Raw genomic sequence first — 22,333 nt, forward strand, 5'->3', positions numbered from 1 at the left:
ATATTTAATACTAAATATAACTTAAATGAATGAGTTCGACTTAAATTTTCAAAATATCAATTAAACCTAATCACTTTTAATGACCGACTATTCATTTTTTATTTTTTTAGTTAAAAAAATTTTTAAAAGAAAGAAGCTTGAAAAAAATTGAGATCTTGATTATTTTTGTTTATTTTAATATTTTGTATAGAACTTGTTTAATCGTCACAAGTTACACATTTAATGAATTCAGGTGTTTAATACTTAATTTGCTTTGAACAAAAGAAAAAATAAAGAAATAATTAGTACAAAAAGTTAGGACCTTTGAATATAAAAAGCAAAATGAAAAAGAATGAATGATAGTATATAAAAAAATCTTACTACTAGTTAGTAATTATATACAACGAACAAGCCAATCGAATAAAGATATGATAAAATGAAACAAGCACACAATTATTCATTGATAGTAGCAGTACATGATAAGAGCAGCAAACTCTCTTTTCACACAGTGGAAAAGCAAATAAACTTAAAAAAAAAAAGTAAAACACACACAAATTAACACATATAAAAAAACTGACTTTTTTTTTCCTTTGAATCGAAGACTGCATTCGAGTAGGAGATTTTATTTTTTGGGCATTGCTTTTTCTAAGATTGCCAATACGGTTTGTATGAGAGTGAGTATCACCACAATGAAAGCAGCAATAGTCGCAGTTCCTCTCCAAGGATTGTTGAAATAGACGTGCTTCAAGGTTGCCCATCTACGATTCCAAGAATTTTTATAATGCCAGCCTAGTTCCATACCGATTTCACCATAGAGCAGAGTTGAATGTACAACTCCCACCGCAAGATTGTTAATCATATTTGCCACAGTGACACTGCTTCCTAATCTATTGACAATAATCCCTTCTTTTACTAGTAAATTTACATCTTCACTTGTGTCAATAAGAGAATCTAATAGTTTAATATAACTACAAAAATAAGCACTTTTTGGATAATAATATTGTTCGAAGGCCATCAAGTTTCTAAAATGAATTTCAGTCTCGTACTCTACATCAATAGTGAACAATTTTAGCACTCCTTTCTCCAAGCGTACCTGAAGCAAGCCGTACGTAGTACATTTGAGCATATCATCCATAACCATATCTATAAGCTCAACACCTTCATACTCAAGACCACCAATCTTATAACAATTATATGAAACACCATTAAACAGAACACCCAAATCATCATTAACTGCAGCACATTTAAACTCAACACCGGCCTCCTGCAACCTTGTTGCACTGTGCATGTTGTGGCTTCCTACATGAAAATGGCTTCCTGTAGGACTTGTGTTCAACGAACAAGCCCTCAGCACTTGATATCTAATCAAATCTGTGAAGTGTTTAATCTTCTTTTTCTCGAATGATGGATCTTTATTGACACCGAAGTACAAGCAAACAAGATTGAGAAAAGAGGGTTCACTGGAGGTAAGGAAAGCTAGCTTATATAGATCTTCAAGGACGAAGAACGGAAGTTGATTTTCAAGTAACATCAAATCCGTTAGAAGTTTAACTCTTAACAATGCACTTTGGTTTAAGAAGTCGAAGTAGACATCCTCCTCATCATCGTTGTAGTCCTCCTTGGTGGATTCTTGTTTTTTCGTCAAATCCCTCAAGAAGAGGGTAATGATAAAAACTGCATCACATAATATCATCTCAATAAGCTGGGAAGCGTCCAACTTATAGATAGATTGGATGTCATAACACCTGCCTATACGTCTTAAATTCCATATGACGTATTCATGAAATTCTGTCAATCTCTACCAAGAAACGGTTAGCGAAAATTTATCATAATATCTCTTCTTTTGCAACTCCATTTGAGCCAAATTTTTGTTACCAGGATGCATAGGTCCTATTGAAATCAAGTGAGGAGTGTAGGCTTCTTCGTTTCCTGCACGAAAACATCTAGGGACCTTGTAAAGTTACAAAGTGTGAATTAAACCCGATCACTTTTAATGACCAACTATTCATTTTTTATTTTTTCTTCAGTTAAAAAAATTTTTTTCTTAAAGAAAGAAATTTGAAAAAGATTGAGATCTTGGTTATTTTTGTTTATTTTAATATTTTGTATAAAACTTTTTTAATCATCACAAGTTACACATTTGATGAATTCAGGTGTTTATTTTAATACTTTGCTTTGAACAAAAGAAAAAAAAACGGACTACTTAGTACAAAAAGTTGGGACCTTTGAATATAAAAAGCAAAAAGAAAAAGAATGAGTGATACCATATATAAAAATCTTACTACTAGTTAGTAATTACATACAAGGAACAAGCCAGTCGAATAAAGATCTGATAAAACGAAATAAGCACACAATTATTCATTGATGGTAGCAGTACATGATAAGAGCAGCAAACTCTCCTTTCACTCAAAGTGGAAATGCAAATAAACTTAAAAGAGCAAAACACACATAAATTAACACACGTAAAAAGATTAGCTTTATCTTTCATTGAATCGAAGACTGCTTTCAAAGTAGGAGTATTTATTTTGAGAGTGCTCCTTTTTCTAAGATTGCCAATACAGTTTGCATGAGAGTGAGTATCACCACGATAAAAGCAGCAACAGTCGCAGTTCCTCTCCAAAGATCGTTAAAATAGACATGCTTTAAGGTTGCCATTCTACGGTTCCAAGAATTTTTATAATGCTGGTCTAGATCCATACCGATTTCACCATAGAGCAAAGTTGAATGTACAACTCCCACCGCAAGCTTGTTAATCATTTTTGCCACAGCTTCACTGCTACCCAATCTATTGACAATAATCCCTTCTTTTACCAATAAATCTACATCTTCATTAGTGTCAACAAGAGAGTCTAGTAATTTAATATAACTACAAAAATAAGCCTTTTTTGGATAGTAATATTGTTCGAAGGCCATCAAGTTTCTAAAACGAATCTCAGTCTCGTACTCCACATCAATAGTTAACAATTTTAGCACTCCCTTCTTAAATTCTACCTCAAGCAAGCCGTACTTAGTAGATCCAAGCACATCATCCACAACCATATTGCCAAAACCTTCAAACTCAAAATCACCAATCTTATTACAAATATATGAAACACCATTAAACATAACACGAAAGTAATCTTTAACTGTAGTACTTTTAAACTGAACACCAGCGTCATGTAATTTCGTTGCACTATGCATGTTGTGGTTTCCCATATGTATATCATTGTCCAACTTTGGACAATTCATCAACACTTGATATCTAATTAAATCCGTAAAATGTTTAATCTTCTTTTTCTTGAATGATGGATCTTTTTTTATACCGAAATACGAGCAAGCAAGATCAAGAAAAGAGTATTCATTGGAGGCTAGCTTAGCAAGATCAAGAGAAGAGTATTCATTGGAGGAAAGAAAAACTAACTTATATAGATCTTCAAGGACGAAGAACGGAAGTTGATTTTCAAGTAACATCAGATCCGTTAGAAGTTTAACTCTTAACAATGCACTTTGGTTTAAGTCGTAGTAGTCATCCTCCTCCTCATCATGGTAGTAGTCCTCGTCGGTGAATTCTTGTTTTTTCGCCCAATCACTCAAGAAAAGCGTAATGATAAAAACTGCATCATGGAATATTATCTCAATAAGCTGGGAAGCCTCCAACATATAGATAGACTGGACGTCATAACACCTGCCTATACGTATTACATTCAGTTCAATAGAGCTCATAAAATCTTTCAATGTTTTCTCCGAAGTCTTTCGCAGAAATTTATCGTAATATCTCTTCTTTTGAAACTCCATTGGAGCCAAATTTGGGTCACCATGATGAGTAGGCCCAATTGAAATCAAGTGAGGAGTGTAGGCTTCTTCGTTTCCTGCACGAAAACGTCTAGGGACCTTGTAAATACAACACTCACGCCCAGGCTCTGAGTCTTCTTCAGGGATATCAATTGCTGAATCTTTGGGTTGGTCGTTGTTTTCATTTAGTGGAGCAATTTCTTGGTCGGTGTTTGCTGCCATATATGCAACTTCCTTCTCATGTAAACAAACGACAATTAACATCAATAAGCAATAGCAATAGAATTAATCAAGCCACAAGTTCAGATTAAAGCCTTATCAAGCCACAACTTTAGATTTATCCCAAAAAACATAGGGTTCGATTCAGATGAAAGAACTTAATGTCATTAAAAGTGAAGCAATTAGCTAAAGATAAAATATAAATAAAATCAAAACCCTCATAAGAATAGAAGTACATACTTCTGATGCTGAAGAAAAAATCAAAGTAGTAGAAACAGCTCAAGGTTCAAATTGCGAGATGAACCAACTTGGTTTCGGTATTGAATACAACTGGTTCCGGTAAGTCTAGACGAGAGCAATGAGCAAAGTTCTCTCAAATGTTATATAGGAAAATGCTCACCTTGTTTCTTAAGTTCCATCCTTGGATCGAACAAGTCGTCTACGAGTCAATCTTTCGTACAAAAAATTATTGCTTGCTAGTTGTCAGGTCCGTGGCTTTGGATGCGGGTCCTATCTGCACCCTGGGTCGGTCCCATGCACCCGTGAATCACAATCGTATGTGGGACTCGCTAGACCTGGCTGAGTGAAAGCATGGGTCCGACCCAAATTCTACCCACACTTGGCTCTCCATGCGAATTAATACTAGCCTAACAGGAGGAGTTCTTCCACCCTCGTATCAACAAAACATGTGGCGAAACAATTTCTTTCAGTCAATTCCAATCCATTTTTTCTAGCCATAGTGGGGAAATCAATGTCCCACATGTTTCGGCTCTTTGGCTGCGCTACCACCGTTGAATGGTAGTTTTTGTAAACATATTTAATGAAATAATATATCTTTTACTTTTCAAAAAAAATTCCTAAGTCATTTTTTTTATCAGGGGAGCAGCTGGTTGATCATTGCATAATTGAATTATTCCAGGAACTACGTGCCTAAAATTCAATGTACCTTGCCCCAAAGGCCAAGGATAAAAGCATATGCAGCCCCACATCTTTCATAGTGAATTTTTGTAGTGTTTTTCTGAGATAAACACTCCACAGAGCAGGCCCCCCTTCAACAAAAGAAAAGATGGTTGAGTCCTAGGTCTCTCATGTTGAAACTTTGATTTGTGATTGCTTCTTTACCAATTCCAGACAGGTTAATTTCTATATTCGTGGACCACATGGAGCTGGGAAAGTTTTTACCGAAATGTTCAAGGACAAAACAGACCACAAATGGAAGTATTATCTATTTGATTGTTCAGATTAACTCACCTTCTCCAGCAGAATCAAAACTCCTTCACAAAATCCTAACTAACATTTTGTTGAACCGTGGCCCAAACACCACCTGCCATATGTAAACCCTTTGCGTAATGCAAATGCTAATTGTTTGATAATTATGCAGATAAGGTTGCAAAGAAGTTGCGCGTATAAAAGAAAATCAGAGAAAGAAGTTGCGAATTTAAGCTTTTATACTATAATTCAGGGCAGAGTTAATCAACTTTTATTGAAAGTTAAAAATAAAAAAATAAAGATTAAAATTTTTTGAAAGGACATTAAGATAAAATATATATATATATATATATATAATATACAACATTTTAAAATTTTTGAGAAGTCACAGCCCCATAAACACACTACCCTCTCCACCCTTGGTTCATCTCTGTCTTTGAGTGCCAAAGAGGACTTTGCAGCAGAGGAAACTAATTAAACTATATTACATGTCCTACATTTCAATATGCAAGCTATAACCAAAATATACATTGATGTAAACTTGAATCATCAGAATATCACTGCAGAAGAAACCAATATCACAGTGATACGACCTTAGCTTCAAAGAGTAGAAAGCTTGAAGAAAAAAATGTAGCAGACAAATGTTTATACACCACACAGAGTATGAGGTTGGTTTTTTTTTTTTTGTTTATTTTAACATTTTGTGTAAAAGTTTCTTAATTGTTAATCTTAATACTTTAACTAAAGAAAAAAGGAATAAATAGTAAGGAAAGTTATGATTTTTTTAATGGAAAAAGAAAAAAAATAAAAGAAGAGTGATAATAGCCACATACAAGAAACAAGCCAATCTCATAAAAATATGATAAAATCTAATAGGCACACGATCGTTCATTGATAGTAACAGTACATGATAAAAGCTACGAAGGTTGAAAACAAACTCTCCTTCTACTCAAAGTGGTAAGGTAAATAAACTTAAAAGTGTGAAACAAACACAAATTAACACACATGAAAAGGTTGATTTTCACTTTAATTGAATAGAAAACTGCAATCAAGTAAGAGTATTTTATTTTATGAGCTTTGCTTGAGCTAAGATTGTCAGTATGGTTTGTGTGAGAGTGAGTACCACCACGATCAAAGCAACAACAGTTGCAGTTCCTCTTCAAAAATTATTCAAATAAACATGCTTCGAAGTTACCATTCTACAATTTCAAGAATTATCATAATAGTAGTTTAGACGCATTCCAATTTTGCCATAGAGAAAACTTGAGTGTAAGACTCCCACCGCCAGATTGTTAATCATATTTGCCACAGCTGCACTGCAACCCAATCTATTGACAATAATCTCTTCTTTTACCAATGAATCTATATCTTTATCAGTATCAACTAGAGAATCTAATAATTGAATATAATTACAAAAATGAACCTTATGTGAATAGTGACATTATTCGAAAGCTATCAAGTTTATAAATGAGTTTCAATTTTGTACGCCACATTAATAATTGAGAGTTTTAGCACCCCTTTCTCAAATTCTATATTAAGCAAACTATTTATAGTATTATTAATTGTACTCTCATCAATCTTAAATATACCATTTTTAACACCAATAAACTTTACACCAACCTCACGCAACAACATCGTTGCATTTTAGATGCTGTAAATTTTCGACGAATCAAAGTTTCACAGCCGATTACTCTCTACTTAATATTTAATTAAATCCGTAAAGCATTTAATCTCCTTTTCCTTCAATGATCAATCTATATGGACATTAAAGTACCAGCAAGCAAGTTCGAGAAAAGAGGTATCAGACTTAGGAAATGCTAGGTTATATAGTTCTTTAAGGACAAAGAATGTAACATCAAATCTATTAAAAGTTCAACTCTTAACAATGCTTTGTGGCTTAAGAAGAAGTCGTCGTCGGAATTTTTTTTTACTTTCCCTCGAGAAGAGCTCAATGATAAAAACTGCATCATGTAATGATTTCCGATGTAGCTGGCAAATTCTTTCAATGTCTCCACGGAAGTCCTTTCCAAAAATTTCTTGTAATACCTCAGCTTTTGCCGTTCCATTTGAGCCAAATTTTCATTCCCATGATGAATAGGTCCTATTGAAATCAATTGAGGAGTGTAGGCTTTGTTGGTTTGCTTCATGAAAACGACTAGGACCTTTAAATACAACACTCGGGCACAAGCTCTAAGACTTCACCAGGGATTTCAATTTCCAAATCTTGGGGTTGGTAGTTGTTTTCAATTAGTGGAGCACTTTTTTGATCGGTGTTCGCCATATTTGCAACATCCTTTTCATGTAAAACAAACGACAAGTCTCACTAGTGTGCAATACCAACAAAATTAATCATGCCCCAACTTTGGTTTTGGGACACTTACTAAGGTTCAACTTTAGATTTACCACAAAAACTTGGGATCAGATCCAGATGAAATATCTTAATTGCATCAAAAGTGATGCAATTTGTTAAATATAATATAACTAAATAAATAAAATCAATAGCCTCTTAAATTAAGAATAGAAGTACGTAGCTCTAATGCTGCAAAGGAGGATCAAACCAGAAGAAACAGCAAACAGCTCAAGGTTCAAAGTGCAAAATGAGCCAACTTAGTTGCAAAGTATTGAGTACAACTGGATCCGGTAAGTCCTGGCGTTTCAATTTTGTACGGCAGAGAGTAACGAACAACCTTCTCTCAAATTTAACAGAGGAAAATGCCCACCTTATTTTTAAGACCCATCCTTTGATTGCAAGAGTCGTCTACCAGTCAATCTTCGAACAAAATTATTGCGTTTTCCTTGTCTTTTTTTGAATGTGACAAAATGTTATTGCTCTTACTTTATATGGAGATTTGACATCACTAGGCACACTTCTCCAGCCATTTCTTTTTTGATAATAATTGGGGGTTATCAAAAGTTGTAACCCACCAAAAGAGAATTACTACCCTACATAGTCAGAAATGAAGTCACCATGTACAAAACATATCTCAGAAGTCAGAAAAACATCACAGCCCCTTCCTTTACAGCATCAAATAGAAAACAGCCCTGCCCCCTCATCCAACAAGTACCCATTCTGTGCAACTCTGGAAAAAGAGCTCAAATCATGTGGTCTCATTCTGCTTTCGTACTCCTGAAAATACTCACATGTACAGCATATATTTGTTAAATCTACATTGCATGGTATATGTTGTTGTCACCAGTAGAACAGGGAAGAGGCCATGAATCCTGCAGATAATTGTATGGAACGTGCAGCGAAGAGGCCATGGGACATTCGTCAATATTGCAATTTTGTAGCCTTTTTTCTGAGATAACCACTCCACATACCAGGCTCCAACTCAACAAAAGGAAAAAAAAGTTGTTGAGTGCTAGATCTCCCGTGTTGAAATTTTGATTAGTGATTTTCTCTTAACCAATTCAAAACATGTTAATTTCTATATTCGTTGACCACATGAAGCTAGGAAACCTTTCACCAAACGTTCAAGGACAAAACAGACCAGAAATGGAAGTTTGCCTACTTGATTGTTCAGAGTAACTCACCTTCCCCGGAAGAATCAATTCTCCACCACCATGAATTGTCTCTTCCTCCTTCAGACTTCCACTGACTTCGCAGTTTGCCCCCTTGCTAAGCTGTTGCACTTCGCACTGCTTCCTTGATTGGGTTGACCAGCGCCATGCGTATTATTATTTGGACCTTTCTTTTTAATGGGCTAACACTTACAGCTTAAGTTGATATCAGCCCAACCCAACCACAAGAGGGTGGCTGGTGGAGCTCTCCATGGGCCAAGTTATCAGCCTTAGCCTGCAGGCCTGATCCAATAGGCAGGCCTGGATATGATATTCTAGGCTAAGGTTCTACAAGTCCTGACCCAAGAACACTGTTATTTTTATTAATAAATATTATATTTTATTTCATTTTAATTCTAAAATATATTTTAAAATTCAAATGTAAAATATTTTTTATATTTAATAATAAAATATATATAAAATGGGTGAGTTGGACTTAAGTTTTCAAGGAAACAACCAGACCAAATTACCTTTAGTGATCGGTTGTCTATTTTTTATTCTCTCTTTTAATTATGAGACTTGTTTTTTTAGTGATATAAGTTTGGAAAAAACCATTTAAGATCTTGATTCTTTTTATTTTAAAATTTCGTGTAAAACTTTCTTAGTTATTATAAATTAGACGTTTGATGGATTCTAAAATTTTATTTTAATACGATTACTTTGAACAAAAAGAGAGAGCAATTAATAAGGAAAGATGTGGATTTTGAATAGAAACAATCCAATCCCATAAAAATATGACAACATCTAATAGGAATACAATTGTTCCCTGACAAAAGCAACAAAGTTCGAATCCAAACCACCCTTCTACTCACACGGTCAAGCAAATAAACTTAGAAGTGCGAAATAAACACATATTAGTACAAACAAAAAGACTGATTTTATTTTGTGGGCTTTACTCGTTCCAAGATTGCCAATATAGTTTGCGTAAGAGTGAGTACCACCACAATAAAAGCAGCAACAGTCGCAGTTCCTCTCCAAAGATTGTTGAAGTAGACATGCTTCAAGGCTGCCCATCTATGATTCCAAGAATTATCATTGTACTGGTTTAGATCACGTCCGATTTTGCCATAGAGCGTAGTTGAATGTACAATTCCCACTGCAAGATTGTTAATCATATCCGCCACAGCTGCACTGCTACCCAATCTATTGACAATAATTCTTTCCTTTACCAGTAAATCTACATCTTCACTAGTGTCAACAAGAGAGTCTAGTAATTGAATATAACTACAAAAGTGAGCCTTATGTGGATAGTGACATTGTTCGAAAGCCATCAGATTTCTGAAACGAGTCTCACTTTCATACGCTACATCAATAGCTGGGAGTTTTAGCTCTCCCTTCTCAAAGTCTACGTCAAGCAAGCTGTTTATAGTATTATTAATTGTACTCCTACCAATCTTAAATATACCACTTTTAACACCAGTAAACTTCACACCAGCCTCATGCAACATCGATGCATTGTAGATATTGTGGATTCTCGACCTATCAATGTTTCGCGGACGATTACTCACTACTTGGTATCTAATTAAATCCGTAAAGTGTTTAATCTCTTTTTCTTTCAATGATCGATCAGTATGGATATCGAAGTACCAACAAGCAAGTTCGAGAAAAGAGATATCAGAGTTAGGAAATGCTAGGTTATATAGTTCTTTAAGGACAAAGAACGGGAGTTGATTTTCAAGTAACATCAAATCTGTTGGAAGTTCGACACTTAACAATGCTTTGCGGCTTAAGAAGTCATCATCGGAATATTTTTCACTTTCCCTCAAGAAGAGCTCAATTATAAAAACTGCATCATGTAATATTATCTTCTTAAACTTGGGAGCCTCTAACAAAAGAATACACTGGATTTCATAACACCTACATATACCTTCTGCATGATCTTCGATGTAGCTCTCAAATTGTTTCAATGTCTTCTCACAAGTCCTTTCTGAAAATTTCTTGTAATATCTCAGCTTTTGCCGTTCCATTGTAGCCAAATTTTCGTTACCATGATGAAGAGGCCCTATTGAAATCAACTGAGGAGTGTAGGCTTTTTGGTTTGCTTCACGAAAACGACTAGGGACCTTGTAAATACAACACTCAGGCGCAAGCTCTAAGACTTCTACAGGGATTTCAATTACCGAATCTTGGGGTTGGTGGTTGTTTTCAATTAGTGGATCACTTTCTTGGTCGGTGTTTGTCATCTTTGCAACTTCCTTCTCATGTAAAAACAAACCACAATTCTCACTAGTGAGCAATAGCAACAGAATTAATCAGGTCAAGCCCCAACTTTCGTTTTCGGGCGCTTATAAGGGTTCAACTTTAGATTTACCACAAAAACTTAAGATCAAATCTAGATGAAATACTTTATTTCATCAAAAGTGAAGCAATTTGCTAAAGATAATAAATAAATAAATAAATAAAATCAATACCCTCTAAATTAAGAATAGAAGTACGTACCTATGATGATGCAGAGGACGAGGATCAAACCAGAAGAAATAGCTCAAGGTTCAAAGTGCAAAATGAACCCACTTAGTTGCAAGTACAACTGGATCTAGCAAGTCTTGGCGTTTCAGTTTTATACAGCAGAGAGTAATGAACAAGCTACTTGATTGTTCAGAGTAACTCACCTTTACCAGCAGAATCAATTCCCCACCATCATGATTTGTCTCTTCCTGCTTCACACTTTCACTGACTTGGCAATTTAACCCCGCTTCTTATCTGCTTCCCAACCCAACTAAATGAGGGTGGTACGTAGAGCTGTCCACGGGCCAAGTTACCAGCCCAGTTCGCAGGCCTCACGTGATTTCAGTCGGGTTTGGATATGATTTTTTAAATTTGGATCCAATTCAGTTCGATTCAAAAATATTATTATTATTATTTAACTTAAATTTAAAAATATATTTTACAATATTAATATAAAAATTAATTTTTTTAATATTTAGTAATCAATATAACTTAAATAGATGGATAGTCGGAAGGTAAAGGAACAAAGTCCATTCAAGAAAAATATGAAAAAAAAATCTAATAAACACAATTATTCATTGACAGTAGCAATACCAATACATGATAAAAGCAACAAAATTTGAAACCAAATTCTCCTTCTACTAAAGTGGAAAGGTAAATAAATAAAAGTGCGAAACAAACACGAATTAACACACATAAAAAGATGAAATGAAAACCTACAATTAAGGAACGAATTTATTTTACGGGCTTTACTCGATTCAAGATTGCCACTATAGTTTGTATGATAGTGAAAATCCCAAAATAAATGGATGCCACTTTCAAAGGATTTTCAACAGCATGGGATATTTTTGCTCCAATCTGGTTAAGAGGATCTCGATAATACTGTTTTAGATCCTCTCCGATTGTATAATAGCACAAACTTGTAACTCCCACCATAAGATTATTAATCATATTTGCCACAGCTGCACCGCTTCCCATTCTATGAGAAATAATCCCCATTTTAATCAGTAAATTTACATCTTCAGCTGTATCAACAAGAGAATCCAGTAGTTGAATATAACCACAAAAATAGGCCTCATTTGGATAGTGACATTGCTCGAAGGCTATTAGGTTTCTAAAAACAGTCTCAGTTTCATACTCCACACGAAAAGATGGGATTTTTAGCACTCCCTCCTCAAATTTGACATTAAGCAAGCAGTCGTCTACAGCTTTAAACCGAACACCAACAGCACGCAACATCGTTGCACTGTATCTGTTGTTGGTTTTCTCAACTAAGTTTGAAGGGTGAGTTCTCACTTGATGGCGTCTAATCAAATCTGTGAAGTGTTTAATCCCCTTTTGGTATAATGTTTGGTCTTCATCGACTTTGAAGTACAGGCGAGCAAGATGGAGAAAAGAGGGTTTATCAGAAGTAGCGAAAGCTAGGTTATATAGATCTTCAAGGAGAAAGAACGGGAGTTGATTTTCAAGTAACATTAAATCCGTTTGAAGTTCAACACTTAACCATTCTCTATGGAATAAGAAGTCGTTGACTTCTCTTTCAAAGTTCCTCAAGAAGTACTCAATGATAAAAACTGCATCATATAGTATCATCTCCGTAAACTTGGAAGCCTCCGACTCAGTCCTAAAGACAAATTGGACTTGATAACACTTGCATATACGATTTAAATGCTCTTGGATGAAGCTCACAAATTCTTCCAATGTCTTCTTGGAGGTCCTTTGACAAAATTTTTTGTAATATCTCTGCTTTTGCGACTCCATTCGACCCAAATTTGTCTTACCACGATGAAGAGGTCCTATTGAAATCAAAGTTGGAGTGTAGGCATTTTCTTTTGCTTCACGAAAACGTCTAGGGACTTTGTAAATACAACACTCAGGCGCAGGCTCTAAGTCTTCTTCAGGGATATCAATTGCCAAATCTTGGGGTTGCTGGCTTTTTTCAATAAATGGAGCAATTTCTTGGTCGGTGTTTGCCATATTTGCAACTTTCCTTCTCATGTAAACAAACGACAACATTTCTCACTAGTTAGCAATAGCAGCAGAATTAATCAATATTTAAGCTTTATTAAGTCCAACAAAGTGTTCAAACTTTAGATTTGGGACACTTATTTAGCCCAAACTTTAGATTTACTCCAAAAAAAACTTAGGGTCAGATGTAGATGAAGCTACTTAATTTCATCAAAAGTGAAACAATTAGCTAAAGATTAAAGTAAAGAAAATCAATACCGACTTAAGAATTAAGAATAAAGGTACGTACCTCTGATGCTGAAGAGAAGGAGGATCAAACCAAGAGAAACAGCTCGAGGTTCAAAGTGCAAAATGAACCAACTTAGTTGGATTACTGAGTACAACCAGATCCACCAATTCTTGGCGTTGCGGTTTTGTACGAATCGAGAGAAATGAACAAGGTTGTCTCAGATCTAACAGAGGAAAATGCCCACCATATTTCTCTAAGTCCCATATTTCGGTTGCACACGTCTTCGAATTAAGAGTCAACCCTAAATTATTATTCTTATTTAGTTTAGATTGCACATCTTTCTATTAAGTCCCAACCTTCGATTGCACATGTCCTTTAATTAACAGTCAATCCTAAATTATTATTTTTTAGTTTAGATTGCACATGTTTCTATTAAATCCCAACTTTCGATTGCACATCTTCATTGTTTTCTCTTTTTCTTTTTGTTTGAAGGGCAAAGACTCATTGATTAAAGTGACAAAGGCACGTGATTGGTTAGTTTTGAATTATTATTTTTTTCATTTTCTGTGTACTCTAAAAGCATGATATGTGTATTTGCAGATGGCACATGGAATCCAAATTTCAAAACTTGTGTAGGATTCCCCTGCTACTGGAAATAAGATGAAATATGTTAAAACCCTTCATAGCATGTCACGCAGCAAACTACCTTTGTATTCTGCAGATGCTTAATAGAGTATGCTGGGTTGCCATTTTCATCTGGTTCTTAACTGCAGCCATTTGGTAATGGGCAGTCCAGGGACGATCTACACCAGAATATTCCCTGCAAGCTCAGCACAGAGCTACAGACTGCAAGCTCACTAGAAGATCCAGAATAGGGTTTGCTTGGTCAGTTCTCCGCCGGGGACCAGCCAAATGGCAACCGAGGAATATGGAGCAGTTCTGAGTTTGCAGCACATCTCAGTGACAACAATTATCTAGTTCAGAATCTCCCTTGGTCTGACAATATTAATTACAATCAAACTTGATCTGCTGCGAACTGAAAATTTCAGAGAGTTAAATGCAACAAACACAATTAAGAACCAAAAAAAAAGGGGAACCAGAACTGAGCATGGTACTTGCCATGTTGTCTTCAGAGAATGTGCGTTCATGAAACATTTTCTAGATGGTGACAACCCTGGGGTTACTTTACATAGCCTTTCGATTAGGCTGAAGCTTTAAACAGAACAACCCAACATTTTCTATATAACACTGAATTAGAAATCAAAACATAGAAAAACCATGAAACAGATTACAGTAAAAAATATTCCTGCAGTTCTTTTTGCCTGTCCCTCTCTCCATGTTCATTATGCTTTGAATGTTGAGGGTATTTGATCTATTTGTCATACCAAATTCACAGGCTCTTACTTTGCTGCCATGAAACAATCGAAAGGCAACAAAAGACATGCTCTCACTGGTTTTGTTTTGCTGAGAATGCTGTGAGAATATATACTTTCCTTTGTTCCCGTTAAGCAGTCTCTCCGGAGAAGAAACAACTAAAGTAGCAGTTGCCACCGAGGAAACGAAAACCAATGATGTTTTGAAGATCAAAAACTTTGTTCGTAGCTGCAATTCCAGATTCTCACACTCAGGAGAATAATTCGAAAGAGAAAAACGTGAAAGACTGAATTTTATCTTTCTCAAGAAAAATGAATGACAAAGACTGAGAGTACAGTTAATTATTTGGTAATTATGCAGATAAAGATACAGAGCTGAACCACAAAACTCATTGCATTAAGGTAATACAAGGCACTAAAAAGGAAAGAAAAATGAAAACCCAGAAAGAAAAAATGGCCTTAAACCAAGGCTGAGAGGCTTATTCATCCCCCGCCCTTGGACGAATTCCAAGTCCAGTTCTTGCACCCACTTCCATTAAATCTTCCACCTGTTCAAACGAAATTATAAAACAAGATTACAAATGTTGATGGTGAAAATTGGAAAACAAAGGAAGCAATAGTTTGACATGTTTGCACCAACTTGTGAATGCCGGAAGCTTTAAGGAAAGCGACGGATGCGGAGGCAGAGGAGCCGAGGAACAGAGAAGCGACGGCGAAGGCTTTGAAGGGCATCAAACGATGATCACCCGCGTAACCTTTACCATACGAAGATACAGCCTATCCAAATTGGGCAACGATCGCTGTGGCCCAATACCAGTGGCTTTGGATGCGGGTCCTATTTCCATCACCACCGCCCCCCTCCACCTCCATGACTTGTATCTTCCTTCTTCAAGACTTTCACTGACTTCGCAGTTTCCGCCCCTTCTAAGCTGCTGCTCTTCACACTGCTTCCTTGATTGGGTTAGCGGGCGCCATGCAATTTGGACACTTCTTGTTTATGGGCTAACACTTACCACGTACCAGCTTGACTTAGTATCAGCCCAGCCCAACCATAGGTGGGTGGCTGCTAGAACTGTCCACGGAGCGAACCGGCTCGACCCCATAATGTTATTATATAAAGAAACATTATATTATTTTTAATTTAATTTTTAAATATATTTTAAAATATTAATATAAAAATATATTTTAATATTCAATAATAAATATAAAATATAATATCTAAAAAAAATTTTAAGCTATTTAAAAAAATTCAAATAAATTTTTATTCTTTTATTACGTTTAATTAAATCTTGATACTTTTATTTTGAATCAAATAAGCCTTATGATTAATAGTTTTCATAATTAAAATGTCACTTTTCACTCTATACCATATGACATGTTATAATTAGTAATAAAACAATATATTGATATGTTATAATTAATGATAACGTGATATACTAATATCACATAATTACATAATTATATAGTATTTTTTACCTTTCACATTAACATCACGTCAGATCTATGTGAGTATAAAATAATAAGTTTCATTTAATTAATAACAATTAGTCAATCATTATTCATAATGACTTATTTAACTCAAAATAAATGTATAAAGATTTATTGAATGCAATACAAAATTAAAGATTTATTAAAATTTCCTTTAATAATTTATAAGTTTTTTTTTAACATTATTCCTAAATATAACTTAAATAGGCAAGTTGGCCTTAAATTTTCAAAGAATCAATCAAACTCAATGATCTCTTTGAACAACTATCCATTTTTATTTTTTCTTTTAATCAAGAAATTTTTTTCCCTTTTTTTAAAAGATAGAAGTTTGAAATTTAATATTTTGGATAAAATTTTTTTAATTGTTACACATTTAATAGATTTAAGATTTATTGCAATATAATTACTTTAAAAAAAGAAATAATTAGTAAAAAAATTGTGACCCTTAAATAGAAAAGGAAAATACGGAGATAGAATCCTAATACTAGTTAGTAATAGCGTAATAAGAAACAAGCCAGTTCCATAAAAATATGATAAAAAATCTAATAGCCACACAATTGTTCATTGATAGTAACAACATCAATTCATGATAAAAGCAACAAACTTGAAACCAAGCTCTCCTTCTACTTAAAGTGAAAAGGTAAATAAATTTAAAAACATGAAACAAACTCAAATTAACACAAATCAAAAAACTGAATTTCATCTTAATTGAATGAAATATTGCAATCAAGTAGGAGTATTTATTTTACGGGCTTTACTCGATCCAAGATTGCCAATATAGTTTGTATGATAGTGAAATACCCCAAATAAAAAGCTATCACTCTCCCAGGAGTTATATAACCGATCATTCTTGCACGAGCCTGGCTTATAGGCTTTAGATAATACTGCATTAGATCCTTTCCGATTTTGTAGTAGCACAAACTTGTAACTCCCACCATAAGGTTGTTAATCATATCTGCCACAGCTGCATTGCTTCCCACTGTATGAGAAATAATCCCTCTTTTTACCAGTAAATTTACATCTTCAACAGCATCAACAAAAGAATTTAATAAGTGAATATAACCACAAATATAAGCTTCCTTTGGATAATGACATTGTTCAAAGACAATCAGGTTTCTTAAAAAAGTCTCAGTTTCATACTCCACACGAAGAGATGGGATTTGTAGTTCGTTGTCCTCAAATTTGACGTTAAGCAAGCAGTCTTCTACAGCTTTAAAATGAACACCAGCATCACGTAACATCGTTGCACTGTATGTGCTGTCAGTTCTCTCAACAAAGTTTGAGGGGCGAGTTCTCACTTGATAATATCTAATCAAATCCGTAAAGTGTTTAATCCCCTTCTCGTCTGATGCTACATATTCATCGACTTTGAAGTACAAGCAAGCAAGACGGAGAAAAGAGGGTTTATCAGAGGCAGTCAAAGCCAAGTTATATAGATCTTCGAGGACAAAGAACGGGAGTTGATTTTCTAGTAACATCAAATCCGTTTGAAGTTCAACATTGAACCATTCTCTATGGTTGACTTCATTTTCAAAGTTTCTCAAGAACAACTCAACGATAAAGACTGCATCATACAGTATCATCTTCATAAACTCGAAAGCCTTTGACTCAGTGGCCAAGGCAAATTGAACATCATAACACCGGCATATACGTTTTACTTGCTTTTTGACGTAGCTCTCAAGTTCGTTCAAAGTCTCCTTGGAAATCCTTTGCAAAAATTTCTCGTAATATCTCTGCTTTTGCCTCTCCATTCGACCCAAATTTGTCTTACCATGATGAAGAGGCCCTATTGAAATCAACTGTGGAGTGTAGGCTTTTCCGTTTGCTGCACGAAAACGACTAGGGACCTGATATATACAACACTCAGGCGCAGGCTCTAAGTCTTCTTCAGGGATATCAATTGCCAAATCTTGGGGTTGCTGGCTTTTTTCAATAAGTGGAGCAATTTCTTGGTCGGTGTTTGCCATATTTGCAACTTTTCTTCTCATGTAAACAAATGACAATATTTCTCAGTAGTTAGCAATAGCAGCAGAATTAATCAAGATTTAAGCTTTATTAAGTCCAACAGAGTATTTCAAACTTTAGATCTGGGACACTTATTAAGCCCTAACCTTGGATTTATTCCAAAAAAAATCTTAGGGTCAGATGTAGATGAAGCAACTTAATTTCATCAAAGGTGAAGCAATTAGCTAAAGGTAAAAGTAAAGAAAATTAATCAATACTGTCATAAGAATATAAGTACGTACCTCTGATGCCGGAGAGGAGAAGGAGGATCAAACCAGGAGAAACAGCTCGAAGTTCAAAGTGCGAAATGAGCCAACTTAGTTGGATTATTGAGTACAACAGGATATGGCAATTCTTGGCGTTGCAGTTTTTTACGATTCGAGAGTAATGAACAAGGGTTCTCTCAGATCCAACAAAGGAAAATGCCCACCATGTTTATTTAAGTCCCATACTTCGAATGCACATGTCTTCTAATTAAGAGTCAACCCTAAATTATTATTATTTAGTTTAGATTGCACATCATTCGATTAAGTCCCAACTTTCGATTGCACATCTTCATTGTTTTGTCTTTATCGTTTTGTTTGAAGTGACAAAAAATCATTGTTTAAGAGGTTGTTTAAAGTGATTATTTAGTTTTGATTTTTTTTTTCATTTTCTGTGTACTCTAATATGATATGTGTACGTTCTGCAAGGAGAATGCTATTTGCAGATGGCACATGGCTCATGGAATCCAAATTCAAAACTTGTGCAGGATTCCCCGGCTACCGGAAATAGAATGAAATATGTTAAAACCCTTCATAACATGTCAGGCAGCAAACTACCTTTGTATTCTGCAAATCCTTAATGGAGTGTGCTGGGTTGCCATTTTCATCTGGTTCTTAACTGCAGCCATTTGGTAATGGGTAGTCTAGGGACGATCTACGCCAGAATACCCCCTGCAAGTGCAGCATCATATCTACGGACTGCAAGCTCGAGTACTACAAGATCCAGGACAGGGTTTGCTTGGTCAGTTCTTTGCAGGGAACCATCTAGATGGCAACCGAGGAACATGGAGCCGTTCTGAGTTTACAGGACACCTCAGTGACAACAATTATCCGGTTCAGAATGTCCCTTGGTCTGACAGCATTATAAGTAAACTTGATCAGCTGCGAACTGAAAATTTCACACAGTTAAATCCAATAAACACAATAACTATAAAACAGGAACCAAAACTGAGCATGATAGTTGCCATGTTGTCTTCGAAGAATGTGGGCTCGTGAAACATTTGCTAGATGGTGACAACCCTGGGGTACTTAACGTAGCCTTTCGATTAGGCAATGAATAGACTTAAACTTTTCTAGCATTTATTCTTATCACCATATGCTCACTGTTCTCTTAACAATAAAATATTATTTATTAAAAAGGGTCAATTTTGCGAGGAAAATATTATTTTTCGGCGCCTCCTCAGTTCACATTATGAGGTAGTATATTACTATATTTCTTTGGTGTAGGTAAATATAAGGGTGACTAACAGGCAATATTTTTAACAAATTAAAAACTAATGAAAAATGTTTGAATTTTGATTTAGAATTTTTGACATAATTCTCTCTTTTCACACCAAAAAAGTCTTTCATTGAAGAATGACAATGTTTCCCTTAGTTTTTCATTTGTGGACTCACAACATTTTTTGGAAGTAATTAAGAGACGTGGAAGAAATGGATTCAAGTAGTGCAAAATTGTCACAGCATCTATATTAACAAAAGTAGGAAAGTAGGGTTGAAAATCAATGGCAATGTGTTTTTAGAGTACTTAACGTATGATAAATGAATGACAGAGACTAAAGTTCATCTTTCTTAGGAAAAATGAACGACTGAGACTGAGAGTAGAGTTAACTACTTGATAATTATGCAGATAAAGATGCAGAGCTGAACCACAAAGCTCGTTGCATTAACGTCATATAAGGCACTGAAAAGGAAAGAAAAATGGCCTTAAACCGAGGCTAATGAAACTCATTCATCCCCTGCTCTGGGACGAATTCCAAGTCCAGTTCTTGTACAAATTACACATTTAATAAATTCACAAATTTATTTTAATACTTTAGTTAGAACAAAGGAAATAAAGAATAATTAGTAAAAAAGGTTGTGGCCTTTGAATACAAGAAGTAAAAACGATAGAGAATGAGTCATGGTCTTACTAATAGTTAGCAGTTACATACAAGGAACAAGCCAATCCCATAAAAATATGACAAAATCTAGTAGGCACACAATTGTTCATTGATAAGGGCAACAAAGTTTGAAACCAAATTCTCTTTTCACTCAAAGTGGAAAGGCAAATAAACTTAAAAAGTGCAAAACAAACACAAACTAACACACATAAAAAGATTGATTTTATTTTTCATTGAATCAAACACTGCAATCAAGTAAGAGTATTTATTTTGTACGCTTTGCTCTATCCAAGATTGCCAATACGGTTTGTGTGAGAGTGAGTACCACCACGATGAAAGCAGCAACAGTCGCAGTTCCTCTCCAAAGATTGTTGAAATAGACATGCTTCAAGGTTGCCTTTGTACGGTTCCAAGAATTATCATAATACTCGTTTAAATCCTTTCCTATTTTGTCATAACACGGACTAAGTGCTACAACTCCCGTCATAAGATTGTTAATCATATTTGCCACAGCTGCACTGCTTCCCATATCATTAACAAAAATCCCCTTCTTTACCAATAAATTCACATCTTTATGTGTCAACAAGATAGTCTAACAGTTGTATATAACTACAAAAATAAGCTTCTCCTGAATAGTGACATTGTTCGAAGGCAATCAGGTTTCTAATCCAAATTTCACTTTGGTAGTTCACATACATATATGGGATTTGTAGCACTCCTTTTTCAAATTTTACGTACAAATTACTTACATTAAAATTATCCCTAATAGCTTCAAACTTAACACCAGCCTCACGCAACATCATTGCGCTGTACATGTTGTCGATTCTCTCAATTGAGTCTGAAGGACGAGCTCCCACTAGAATGCTTCTAGTTAAATCCATAAAGTGTTTAATCCCCATTTTGTTGAATAAATGATCTTCGTTTGCGTTGAAGTACAAGCAAGCAAGTCGGGGAAAAGAGGGTTTATCAGAGGTAGCAAAAGCTAGGTTATACAGAGCTTCAAGGATAAAGAACGGGAGTTGATTTTCAAGTAATAACAAATCCATTACTAATTCAACTCTTAACCATACCTTATCGAATAAGAAGTCGTTGACTTCTTTTTCGGAGTTCCTCAAGAACAACTCGATGATAAAAACTGAGTCAAATAATATCATCTTCACAAACTTGGAAACCTCCAACTCAGTGTCAAAGACAAATTCGACATCATAACACCTGCATATATCACTTAATTGCGCTTTGATGAAGCTGGCAAATTCTTCCAATATCTTCTTGGAAGTCCTTTGATAAAATTTGTTGTAATATCTCTGCTTTTGCCTCTCCATTCGAGCCAAATTTGTGTTACCATGATGAATAGGCCCTATTGAAATCAACTGCGGAGTGAAGGCTTTTTGGTTTGCTTCACGAAACCGACTAGGGACATTGTAAATACAACACTCAGGCGCAAGCTCAAAGTCTTCTTCAGGGATATCAATTTCCAAGTCTTGGGGTTGGTGGTTGTTTTCAATAAGTGGAGCAATTTCTTGGTCGGTGTTTGCCATATTTTCAAACTTTCCTTCTCATGGAAACAAACGACAATTAACATCAGTGAGCAATAGCAATAGAATTAATCAAGCCACACGTTTAGATTAAAGCCTTATCAAGCCACAACTTTAGATTAACCCCAACAATACATAAGGTTAGATTCAGATGAAGGAACTTAATTTCATCAAAAGTGAAGCAATAGCTAAAGATAAAAAGTATATAAAATCAAAACACTCATAAGAATAGAAGTACATACCTCTGATGCTGAAGAAAAGGATCAAACCAGTAGAAACAGCTCAAGGTTCAAAGACCGAGATGAACCAACTTAGCTGGATTATCGAGTTTTATAGAGCAGAGAGTAGTGAATAAGGTTCTCCAAGAATAAAGGACAATGCCCACCTTGTTTCTTAAGTCCCAATTTTA

At 35.1% G+C, this 22,333-nt stretch overlaps 7 protein-coding genes across 8 annotated transcripts; all 7 read right to left on the reverse strand.

Annotated features, from left to right (window-relative positions):
• Nucleotides 1-601: 601 nt before the first annotated feature.
• On the reverse strand, nt 602-1,936 carry LOC108661442 (UPF0481 protein At3g47200-like; the record flags this gene model as incomplete). Its single annotated transcript, XM_088802943.1, has 2 exons — nt 602-1,767; nt 1,855-1,936. Coding segments are annotated over 2 exons (1,248 nt in total), but the record flags the coding sequence as incomplete, so codon positions are not given.
• A 376-nt stretch (nt 1,937-2,312) lies between these two features.
• LOC18614439 (UPF0481 protein At3g47200-like) lies at nt 2,313-22,251 on the reverse strand. 2 transcript variants are annotated; one of them, XM_088803754.1, is made up of 2 exons: nt 22,167-22,251; nt 2,313-3,984 (listed from the first exon to the last, which is right to left on the reverse strand). In XM_088803754.1, exon 2 carries the CDS (start codon nt 3,970-3,972, stop codon nt 2,500-2,502), a length of 1,473 nt encoding a protein of 490 aa, XP_088659880.1. In that variant the 5' UTR covers nt 3,973-3,984; nt 22,167-22,251; the 3' UTR covers nt 2,313-2,499. The 2 variants fall into 2 exon arrangements, with proteins under 2 accessions (XP_088659880.1, XP_017984421.2); XM_018128932.2 differs by lacking the exon at nt 22,167-22,251 and adding an exon at nt 4,210-4,365.
• Nucleotides 9,448-11,408, reverse strand: LOC18614440 (UPF0481 protein At3g47200-like). The gene is made up of 2 exons (XM_018128953.2): nt 11,179-11,408; nt 9,448-10,934 (listed from the first exon to the last, which is right to left on the reverse strand). Exon 2 carries the CDS (start codon nt 10,920-10,922, stop codon nt 9,618-9,620), a length of 1,305 nt encoding a protein of 434 aa, XP_017984442.2. The 5' UTR covers nt 10,923-10,934; nt 11,179-11,408; the 3' UTR covers nt 9,448-9,617.
• LOC108663680 (UPF0481 protein At3g47200-like) lies at nt 11,839-13,166 on the reverse strand. The gene has a single exon (XM_088802903.1). The coding sequence runs from the start codon at nt 13,159-13,161 to the stop codon at nt 11,920-11,922; it is 1,242 nt and encodes a 413-aa protein (XP_088659029.1). The 5' UTR covers nt 13,162-13,166; the 3' UTR covers nt 11,839-11,919.
• On the reverse strand, nt 15,035-15,700 carry LOC148764842 (StAR lipid transfer-like protein). The gene is given in 2 exon segments (XM_088802621.1): nt 15,035-15,302; nt 15,391-15,700. Coding segments are annotated over 2 exon segments (303 nt in total). The 5' UTR covers nt 15,625-15,700; the 3' UTR covers nt 15,035-15,233.
• Nucleotides 16,761-18,634, reverse strand: LOC108661445 (UPF0481 protein At3g47200-like). The gene is made up of 2 exons (XM_088810624.1): nt 18,489-18,634; nt 16,761-18,222 (listed from the first exon to the last, which is right to left on the reverse strand). Exon 2 carries the CDS (start codon nt 18,207-18,209, stop codon nt 16,983-16,985), a length of 1,227 nt encoding a protein of 408 aa, XP_088666750.1. The 5' UTR covers nt 18,210-18,222; nt 18,489-18,634; the 3' UTR covers nt 16,761-16,982.
• On the reverse strand, nt 20,655-21,927 carry LOC18614443 (UPF0481 protein At3g47200-like). The gene is made up of 2 exons (XM_088802945.1): nt 21,139-21,927; nt 20,655-20,939 (listed from the first exon to the last, which is right to left on the reverse strand). The coding sequence occupies exons 1-2, from the start codon at nt 21,925-21,927 to the stop codon at nt 20,655-20,657; spliced, it is 1,074 nt and encodes a 357-aa protein (XP_088659071.1).
• Nucleotides 22,252-22,333: the final 82 nt, after the last annotated feature.

Source organism: Theobroma cacao, chromosome 1, assembly GCF_053813885.1.
Source record: "Theobroma cacao isolate CCN51 chromosome 1, ASM5381388v1, whole genome shotgun sequence".
NCBI classification, from domain to species: Eukaryota; Viridiplantae; Streptophyta; class Magnoliopsida; order Malvales; family Malvaceae; genus Theobroma; species Theobroma cacao.

Excerpts from the sequence above, each read along its gene's own strand:
- LOC18614439 (XM_088803754.1), bottom strand. The coding sequence starts at position 3,972 with ATGGCAGCAAACACCGACCAAGAAATTGCTCCACTAAATGAAAACAAC.
- LOC18614440 (XM_018128953.2), bottom strand. The coding sequence starts at position 10,922 with ATGACAAACACCGACCAAGAAAGTGATCCACTAATTGAAAACAACCAC.
- LOC108663680 (XM_088802903.1), bottom strand. The coding sequence starts at position 13,161 with ATGGCAAACACCGACCAAGAAATTGCTCCATTTATTGAAAAAAGCCAG.
- LOC108661445 (XM_088810624.1), bottom strand. The coding sequence starts at position 18,209 with ATGGCAAACACCGACCAAGAAATTGCTCCACTTATTGAAAAAAGCCAG.
- LOC18614443 (XM_088802945.1), bottom strand. The coding sequence starts at position 21,927 with ATGGCAAACACCGACCAAGAAATTGCTCCACTTATTGAAAACAACCAC. Across the intron at positions 20,940-21,138 it reads CTATTAGGGATAATTTTAAT|AAGGGGATTTTTGTTAATGA; the intron begins GTAAGTAATTTG and ends TTATTGGTAAAG.